This window comes from Carassius carassius, chromosome 46 (assembly GCF_963082965.1).
Source record: "Carassius carassius chromosome 46, fCarCar2.1, whole genome shotgun sequence".
NCBI classification, from domain to species: domain Eukaryota; kingdom Metazoa; phylum Chordata; class Actinopteri; order Cypriniformes; family Cyprinidae; genus Carassius; species Carassius carassius.
Genome location: NC_081800.1, coordinates 9,738,455 through 9,749,122, shown reverse-complemented (window position 1 = coordinate 9,749,122; position 10,668 = coordinate 9,738,455). Strand labels below are relative to the sequence as shown.

The 10,668-nt window shown below is 39.6% G+C and overlaps 1 protein-coding gene across 1 annotated transcript; it reads left to right on the top strand.

Annotated features, from left to right (window-relative positions):
* The first annotated feature begins 578 nt into the window (after positions 1–578).
* Positions 579–6,245, top strand: LOC132128997 (uncharacterized). The gene is made up of 3 exons (XM_059540408.1): positions 579–1,127; positions 4,985–5,162; positions 5,710–6,245. The coding sequence occupies exons 1-3, from the start codon at positions 610–612 to the stop codon at positions 5,848–5,850; spliced, it is 837 nt and encodes a 278-aa protein (XP_059396391.1). The 5' UTR covers positions 579–609; the 3' UTR covers positions 5,851–6,245.
* The last annotated feature ends 4,423 nt before the right edge of the window (positions 6,246–10,668 follow it).

The window sequence follows — 10,668 nt, the reverse complement described above, 5'->3', positions numbered from 1 at the left end:
AATATATCATTTTTTTTACCCAAAAATGCAAATAGTGGTGGGGGGTGGGTACATATGTAAATGTATAGTTGGTATGTGTAATAGGTTTGCGTATATATAGAAGCATATTTTGCTGCCATTCTCAAAAGACCCTATTGGTTTTGTGAAACATTAACACTCACCTACATCAACCTCTTTCCAACACACTAAATTTGCATGAGATTTTTATCTTTTCCACCATGTCACCTTATGAAATGTTATAATCTCACCACAAGGAAACACATTCACAGGGTCATTCCACCTTATGCAGCAAGTTTTACATAATGCAGAAGGAAAACAAAAAGTACAAACAATGTTGTACTGACTCTCTTAAATATGAATATATAATAACAAAGCAGCAAAAACTGCATCTACAGACTGCAGTCGTTCATTTTGTCTCTCTTCTGTCAGAGCGCACCTGTGAAGTTATTTCAAACGCTCCATGACTTAGCAGTCAATGAAATCCGCGCACGCTCTATCTATTTACTAAAATCCTGTACTCTACGCCAATCAGATGAGAGTGGGCGTGTCCGGGCGAGTCGCGCCGGGGTAGAAACGGAGCTGAGCAGTAGCGGGGATGTTTACTTGAGAATGGCTGCTGCTGCGTGCAGTACGCAGAGCACTCTGAACCCGTGCACTGGCAAACTGCACAGAGAGCATCTGCGGAAAAGTATAGATTCGCGGAGGAGACAAGCTGCGCTTTTCTTTCTCACTAATATATCTTTGGACGGACGTCCTGTGCGGAACAATGTGAGCGCAGCGGGTCCAAGTGATGCCGAGTTTCAGTGCTCTGACATCGGCGCGACTGTGAGCGGACTGTCCGCTGGGGCGAGTAGCTATGGGACCTTCCCCAGCCTCTCTGTCCCCAGACTCGGACTGCTCAACGTCCCGCCCATCCTGGTTCTGCCGTCGGATTCTAGGTTCAGTGGCGCCGGGAGTACCGAGATGTTCCTGGAGAGGGAGAGGGGCTTGTTCTCATCGCAGAGCAATCTCCTGTCTCCGTGCAGTCTGCAGCCCACTCCGCTCGGAGTGCGGAAGTCTCCGACCCTGCTGTCAGTGCAGAGCTGCGGCTCTTCGCTGGAGTCTCGACCGCGGTGGGTTCTGCACAGGTTTCTGAAGGGGGGGTCACTTTAGAGGCAGTGCGCTCGAGATAGGACTGGTAATGTATTCTGATAGTTTACATGGACTTCTGTGAAAGACAGTCCATTTGGCCGTGTGTCAAAATGTACCTAGTGCACCTTGACTGCATATTTGGGCATACAAGGATCTGAGGTGATCATCACACTTCACATTAGTATTATTTTACTTATTATGCAAATACTGAGTAATTTTGTTGAACAATATGGAATTAACGTGTATATATATATTTTCTGGAGCTTAATATAATTGCACATTTTATTTTTTTATTTTATTTTTGTAGTTAAATATTACAGTATTAACATGGACACGTAATGTAAAGTGTTAGTCATTACTCTAACAAGTCTGAATGAGCATGTTTTGTAACTGATTTGACCCAACCTGCATATTTAGTGGGAGAGGCACCATAGAGTCATTCAGACTAATGATATGAGTGGTTGGAAATATTTATTTAAAATGTGACGTAATGTTGCCAACTGCAACACTCACTTCATTATTTTATTATAGAAATTTAAAACAACTGATCACAGAGGACAATGTACATTATACACTAAATGCAAAGTGTATGCATTTGTTTCTTCATGTGATTTTGAGTCATTTGTCACATATCCCATCAGAGTCTAATTTGTTTGTGCTATAAATATACATGACTATTTACAGTGAATTAACCATCTCACAGTTCTTATCATTATCACTGAGAGATGTGGCATTTAAAATAATGACATAAAAGTAGTTTGAATAGTCCAACAAGTAGCAGCTTGATCACAGAAGTATTAAGTTCATTCCAACAAAACTTGAAGAAATTCAAAACATTGCAAACATGCTTCCATCAAAAAAATATTGAGCTTCTTGCTTTATGTAAAAGTTTAGGAGGAGTTTCTTCCCCCAGGCCATCAGGCTCCTAAACTCTAAACCAACCTCTTAACATCTTCATGTCTCCACTTAATATTCATTTTATCAGTAAGATATTCATTATTCAATTCCTCACATTGACATACCGAAGGTGTCAACCTGTTTGCACATTTGCCTCTTCTACATCCCTACATACCTTAATATATAAGACTATACGTGGTGTACTTTCATGCACATTATTTTCCATTTTATATTTAATTCTACAGTATACATCTTTTTAAATGAAATTTTTATATTTTTGTTTACTTTTATTTCATTCTTTTATAGCTATATTTATGTATATTTTCATCTGTGTTGTACTCTTCAATAATTTAATAATAATTGCACTGTCCATAGAGCGGACCTGACTTACATTTCACTGCTGGTTATATATGCTCTATATAATTGTGTATGTGACAAATAAAAATCTTGAATCTTGAATCTTATGTAGCCTATGTGTGTTGATTAATTTTTGTATTTGAATAAAAACCTAAATCTGTCAAGTGTCTATAGAAGACTTGAAATGCTTGGATCTGCTCTAATTCATATGAATTAATTTTATTATGTATTTATGAACTTTTTGAAGTTTCAAAATCATGTGAACTTTCAGTGGAGAGACAGAAATCTGTATGTTAATGCTGCTATCATTATTTACAGTTTTGCAATTATTTAGTTTCTCAGTTTCTGACAAGAACGAGGCAGGATAGGTTTCTGTGAGGGTCTCAAGAGTCTCTACCACAATATCAAATGACTCTTCACTGCAAGTTTTCAAGCTGGCTTATCTTTATGTGAAAGTTCTAAAGAAAGCTTTGTGCAAATGATCAATTCTTCTAAATTAGCTTTCAACCCTTGTGTAAGTAAGCAGTAAGTAATTGTTCACCCACAGATGAAAATTCTGTCATCATTTATTCACTTTCATGTTGAGCCAACTTTCGTTCATTTTCTAAACACAAAATAAAATATTCTTAATGAAACCTGAGAGTTTCATGTTATTTAACAATATTTGACACTATCGTAATTTTAGGATGCTATCTCGTTAACGATTTCATAATGGCTTTCTTGATAATCAATACCTTCGTAGTTTTTAAAACACTTCATATTTTAAAGCCTTTATTAATTTTCAATGCTATAGCTGTGCAGTAAAATTCACTTTAAATATTCATTTTGAATGAATCATATTCACGAACATATGTAAAAAGATAACAAAAATGTCTCCTATAGTGGAAAATAAAGACTCCTTAAGATGAAATTTGCATGAAATTAGCATTATAACCAGTAGAGAATCACTCATTAGCAGTTGCCATTTCAACTCACTAGGTTTTTGCTTTTTTTTGTCTAAATTTATTATAAAATGACTTTTATGACAAAGTGTAGGCCTTTCACTGTACTGAAGTATAAAGTGTAGCAAGTGCAGGGAGTCACACAGTCTCATGTCATTGAAAAAATATATATAATAATTAAGCCCAGGCACCAACAGCCTAGAAGGGAAATTATTTAAATACTGAACTACAAATTTAATATTTTATTAAAAAGTTAATTATTAATGCTGTAACAATTCAATAATAATGCATTTAATATTTTTAGATATAATATAAAAACAGCATTTAATTTTTTTCCCCCCTTCTTTAAATTGTGAATGGATTATGTAAAGAACGTTTATGTGCTCCCCTTAAGGCTGTTTTTGACCAGAAATGACTGAGACTTTATCTAAAACCAGAAAGTAACTGTGTATATTGTTATGGATGACAACTTGCTCCAGATTAAGAGTGTCACAGTCAGTGAATTCAGTCACTTTTGTTCTGCACATGGTAAGAGTAGGATGAAAAGCTGTGTCTCTGATTTGGCCACACACTAGTGGCGAGATCTGCTGACAGTGTAAGATTTTATACAGAAACCATCTCTCATGTCAACAGGAAGGCACACCTGACACTCTCCTTGCTGCTGAAAACAAATGTTATTCTCTATATGAATGAGGGTGAATGATATACCGTTGTGTTTATTTTTTAGCAGAAATTTCTGTTTCTGCCTATTTGAGAATTTAAAAAAGGAAAACCCAGGAACGCAAAATTAATACCAGTGGCTGCTGACATCATACTGAGGTCTCATGTTTGGGCTTCCTTAAGACCGACTAGCTGCTCTGATGTCTACTATTCAATTTTGAAACTGCTGGTTTGCACATTATCAGCCGGGACAAGATGAAATGCAGCAGAAATCAAGTGAGATTTGACCGGAGGAGTGTCGTGCCATCCACCAAGGGCCGTCCAGTGCCGCCACCAGGTACCGTGAAGGAGTTTACACAGCTGGTGGGGGGCCGAGCGGCAGTATGTCTGGGAACCGGAATTTTTTATTTTTTTTCTCCTCTCTCACCTCTCTCATCTCTATCGCTCCTCATCTCCTTTTCTCTCACCTCGTCTGTCTGCCCATACCTCCAGGTTCCCGCAGCCACTGTGAGCAGTCCCCCCGGAGGGAGGGGGGGTATGTGATGACTGTGGCAGGGCTATGAGCTGTGGCAACGGAGCAAGGCCTGTGGAGTGATTCGGGAAATGAGCAACACCTGCTCCACTCACCATTCTCGAGTCCCACGGAGGAGACTGGAAGGATACAAAAGAGGAGCGACGACAGTGAAGGACGAGAGAGGACCAGGCCTGGGCTTTATTTTGTGTTTGGTTTTTGTTTGTGTTTATTTTATTATTAAAGTTTTGTTTTCAATGTCCGCCAGGTTCCATCTCCTTCTTCCCGATGATTATGAAGTTTTATATTGTTACAGTGGGGATGAATGGCTATCTGTGTGATTAAGCCACTGCTGGAAGCAGGGTGGTCTGACCTACAGACATGGATAAACATAACTTATCCAGATGTCGTTACTGACACTGGATAATACTGCTTATACACATGTGGTGGACTATAAAAAGTAAAAGCTGATTATCTTACTAATGTAAATTCTGTGTTTGTACTGTCACTCTCTTTCTCTCGCTGTGGTTCTCTTCCAGACAACGGTAATAGAGTACGTCAAACCGTCAGATCTGAAGAAGGACGTGAATGAGACCTTTAAAGAAAAATTCCCCCACATCAAACTCACACTGAGCAAAATCAGAAGATACACTCACATTTTAAATGTTTTTTTTTCTATAACTATTTACATTCAAAGGAATATTCCTATGTTAATAAGAATATGGTCAAATTGTTATGTATGCAATAACCAGATGAAACCAAACTTTTTCAAAAGACAGCTTAAAACCTTATGAAAACTCACTGAATAAAAGCAAATAACTGAATGAATACATTTTAATGTACATTTGTGCATGAATATGATTGTTCTTTTGTCATCGTTGTCATATGATCTCTTTATGTCTCCCGACATCTCTGTTTTTCCTTCTTTTCACCAGTTTGAAGAGAGAAATCCGTTCAGTGGGAGAGGAGTCTTCCCTGCAGCCGGTCACCATAGCCATGGCATTTCATCCAGTCTTCAGTGTCACATGATCTTCAGAAATCATTCTAATATGCTGATTTAATGCTCAAGAAACTTTCTTATTATCATTGTTGAAAACTCTGGTTCTGCTTCATGTTTTTTCAGGCAAAAATGCACTCACCTTGTCAAAGCTGTTAGTGTTTGTATATCTTTTTATATCTAATATATATCTTTTTGTTTTTCTTTGTCTACAGAAATTGGAGGAGAGGTTTCGTATTAGCCGTCGGGAGCTGATTGTTTTTGAGTTCACTATCTTGGTGGCTCTGGAAATGGCACTTTACCTTCCGGAGAGTAAAGTCATGCCCCACTACCGCAGGCTGGTGCAGCAAACCTGACGTGTGTAGAGCGGAGGCTCAGGGCCGTCGCGAATATGCAGATGAGATGCGTAAAGCAGCCGATCATGTGGGATTCTGCGCTCCCTCCATTGCAGTTTGAGGTATCAGAGCGAATACACATCAACAGGAAGCTCTAAGGAAGAACTGACGATCCAAATGATGCTTTTGATAGCAATCTGGTCAGCGGCATTTTCTTTTTCTTGGTTGTCTGTTTTTGTGACCACCATGGGAATACTGCTGAGAAAAACAACACGGATCTTCTTTTATTGAAAACAGAAGGATTTAATGTACAAGTGTGCATGCATGTTTTTAACATTCCTTATCTATTTACCAAAAATAACTTTCATTTAATTTAGACCTGTCCTTTTGTGTAGAACCTACCATTCACTGTAACACTAAAGCACTTTATTTTATATATATATATATATATATATATATATATATATATATATATATATATATATATATATACACTCACCTAAAGGATTATTAGGAACACCATACTAATACTGTGTTTGACCCCCTTTCGCCTTCAGAACTGCCTTAATTCTACGTGCCATTGATTCAACAAGGTGCTGAAAGCATTCTTTAGAAATGTTGGCCCACATTGATCGGATAGCATCTTGCAGTTGATGGAGATTTGTGGGATGCACATCCAGGGCACGAAGCTCCCGTCCCACCACATCCCAAAGATGCTCTATTGGGTTGAGATCTGTTGACTGTGGGGGCCATTTTAGTACAGTGAACTCATTGTCATGTTCAAGAAACCAATTTGAAATGATTCGAGCTTTGTGACATGGTGAATTATCTTGCTGGAAGTAGCCATCAGAGGATGGGTACATGGTGGTCATAAAGGGATGGACATGGTCAGAAACAATGCTCAGGTAGGCCGTGGCATTTAAACGATGCCCAATTGGCACTAAGGGGCCTAAAGTGTGCCAACAAAACGTCCCCCATACCATTACACCACCACCAGCAGCCTGCACAGTGGTAACAAGGCATGATGGATCCATGTTCTCATTCGGTTTACGCCAAATTCTGACTCTACCATCTGAATGTCTCAACAGAAATCGAGACTCATCAGACCAGGCAACATTTTTTCAGTCTTCAACTGTCCAATTTTGGTGAGCTCGTGCAAATTGTAGCCTCTTTTTCCTATTTGTAGTGGAAATGAGTGGTACCCGTGGGGTCTTCTGCTGTTGTAGCCCATCCGCTTCAAGGTTGTGTGTGTTGTGGTTTCACAAATGCTTTGCTGCATACCTCGGTTTTAACTAGTGGCTATTTCAAAATTGCTCTTCTATCAGCTTGAATACTGACCTCTAGCATCAACAAGGCATTTCGCCCACAGGATTGTCGCATACTGGATGTTTTATCCTTTTCACACCATTCTTTGTAAACCCTAGAAATGGTTGTGTTGTGGAATACTCAGACCAGCCCGTCTGGCACCAACAACCATGCCACACTCAAAATTGCTTAAATCACCTTTCTTTCCCATTCTGACATTCAGTTTGGAGTTCAGGAGATTGTCTTGACCAGGACCACACCCCTAAAGGCATTGAAGCAACTGCCATGTGATTGGTTGATTAGATAATTGCATTAATGAGAAATTGAACAGGTGTTCCTAATAATCCTTTAGATAAGTATATATATATATATATATATATATATATATATATACATGTAAACCTTATACAATAATAATATGGCTATTAGTACAGATTACTTAATATACAGTATATGCACTTACTTTAGTAGTGTTAAATGAGTGACTGACTAAATCTACCTTAGTATTTAAACCTAGTATGTTCTTTGTTTTTGATGAGGCTTGAATTTACTGTGAAGAGAGCTCTATATTTGAGCTGATTTCAAGAAAAGCACATTTTCAGTGCGGCCGTGATGTTTTTTTTCTTTTTCTTTTATAGATTTAAAAACATCATCCTTTTTTAATAATCTTTTTAAGAAGGTCATGATGTAAATGTGTACAAGATGACAGATGTTTTTATTTTTAGGTGAATTATTCTTTTTAAGACGTCATCATGGTATTATAGAATCCATTCAAAAGTTTTTGTTTTTTTTGTGTGAAAGAAATGTATACTTTTATTCAACAAGGTCGCATCAAATTGATCAAAAGGGATAAAGACATTTATAATCTTACAAAAGATTTCTATTTCCAACAAATCCTGTTTTTTTTTCCTGAAGAAAGGAAAAACACAAAATAAAAAAGCAGCAATTGTTTTCAAAATTGATAATAAGAAATGTTTGCTGAGATTTAGAATCATTTCTGTATGATCATGTGACCTGCATTTCAGGAATAAATTCCATTTTAAAATATATTATTATAGAAGAAACAAGTGAATAGAAAATTCAAAAAAATAATTCACAATATTAATGTTTTCGTTGTATATTTAATCAATTAAATCCAGCCTTTGTGAGCACATATATATCCTAATTTCTCTGTTTATTCATTAATTGTAAACAAAAAGCATTTTTGATAGCATGTGGCTATCATAATTTATCTGAAAAGTTTTCCAGAACCGACAATCTATACAATATTTAAGTGCTTTTTGTTCCATTTACTCACAGAACATCCCATTCCCAATTGAATTAATTCGTGTCTGTCTGATTTCTGTTAAAGCTGTGTGAAGAGGTTGTGTTGTGTGTCAGAAGCCAGTTTGGGGGCAGTTGCTTTGTCCTTTATAGATTGATGTTTTTAACATACTTTAGTCTCAATCAATACATCATTCTGTTTACTTACATGATGTACTGGTAATGTTGTCCACAAATGTCTTTCTCATTCGTCTATGATGGTATTAATGAAATTAATAGGGTCTTCCTCGAGGTCAGGGGGCCGGCCTCTCTGGATGCGTCCGGTGAAACTCCTCAGTGAGTGTAGGGTCGAGAATATCATCTGCAATAACCCAAGAACGCTCCTCCGCACCGAATCCCTCCCAGTCGACCAAGTACTGCAGTGTACCCCCACGGCGTCTGGAATCGAGCAACTCATGCACGATGACGCCTCCTCGCCATCAATCTGGATAGGCGCGGGGGCCTGGGGTGCAGCTCCTTCCTCCATCGTTCCGCTCGGACCCCCAGCAGTTTTGAGTAGGGAAACGTGGAAAGTAGGAGAAACACGATAATTAGCGGGCAATTCCAAACAAAATGATACAGGGGTAATTTGTCTAATAATTTTGAACGGGCCAACATACCTGGGACTGAGTTTCTTGCAAGGTAATCTGAGGCGGAGATCTCCTGTGGAGAGACAGACCCATTGACCAGGGGCATATGCTGGAGCAGGGCGACGATGACGGTTAGCCTGTTGTTCCTGTTGTCTGACTGCATGGAGCAGATGGGTATGGGCCCGATCCCAGATAGCCTCGCTGTTCTGCAGCCATTCAGTTACTGAGGGCAGGTCGGTGGGTTCACCTGATAAGGGGAATAGCGGTGGTTGTTAACCCAGGATACATTTGAAGGGTGTCATACCTGTGGCAGGCTTGGTGAGGGAATTCTGGGTGTATTCTGCCCAGAACAAATACCGGCTCCACTCAGTTTGATTTTGTTTACACTATGACCTTAGGAACCGAATAACCTCTTGATTGAGACTTTCCATTTGTCCGTTTGATTCTGGGTGATATCCGGATGTGAGGCTGACATTGATATTGAGATGATTGAAGAACGCTGTCCAGACTCGGGAGGTGAATTGTGGTCCTCGATCTGACACAATATCCTCGGGGAGACCTTAGAACCTGAATACTTGATTGCAGAGAAGTTCGGCAGTTTCCAAGGATGTTGGTAGTTTAGGTAGGGGAATAAGGCGGCAGGCTTTGGAGAAACGGTCAATGAGGGTGAATAAAAAAAATAAAATAAATAAAAAAAAAGTTCGGAATATAGTGGTGTTGCCTTGTGAGTTGAGTAAGTCAGCGATGAAGTCGATAGCGATGTGTTGGGGAGTTTTTGACATGTTGCAGCTGGTGCAGTTGCGAATGAATGTGCTTGTATCAGTTAGCAGAGTGGGCCACCAGAAGCAGTTTCGAAGGAGTTGTGTCTTGGCTGTGATTCCGGGATGACCTGAGCTGGGTGCGGTGTGTACATGGGTCATGAGTTGTTTGCGTAGGGTCTCGGGGACATAGATGAGGTTGGCCGGACATACGGCTGGAGGTGGTTCTTGACTGTTAAATTGTTCAATTCCTGTCAGGATATCCCATTGCACTGCGGCTATGAGCAGACTCTCCGGAATGATATTCTCAGAAAGGGTGGTGTGAACCGATTCCTCCGTTTGGCGGGATAGAGCATCAGCCTTCATATTTTTGGATCCTGGACGGTAGGTCACAGAGAAGTTAAATCGTGTAAAGAACAGTGCCCACCTGGCCTGACGTGGACTCAAGCGTTTGGCTGATTGGAGATGTTCCAAGTTTTTGTGGTCAGTGAGTACAATGAAGGGGTGTGTGGATCCCTCTAACCAATGTCGCCACTCCTCAAGGGCCAATTTCATAGCCAGAAGCTCATGTATTTTAGGATCTTGGTGTCGTAAGATGGGCTCTGAAGTGGATCTGATCTTCGAAAGCCCGACGTGATTCTGTGGACCAACTCAGACGGGTTGTATGATGTCTTGTCATGGTGGTTAAAGGTGAAGCAATAGTACTGAAGTTCCTGATAAAGCGGCGGTAAAAGTTGGTGAATCCTAAGAAACATTGGAGCTCCTTCACGGTTTGAGGTAAAGGCCATTCCAGAACCGCACTAACCTTCTTGTCCTCCGTGGCGACTCCCTGCTGACTGATCACATACCCCAGAAATGATATACTGGTCTGGTGGAATTCGCAT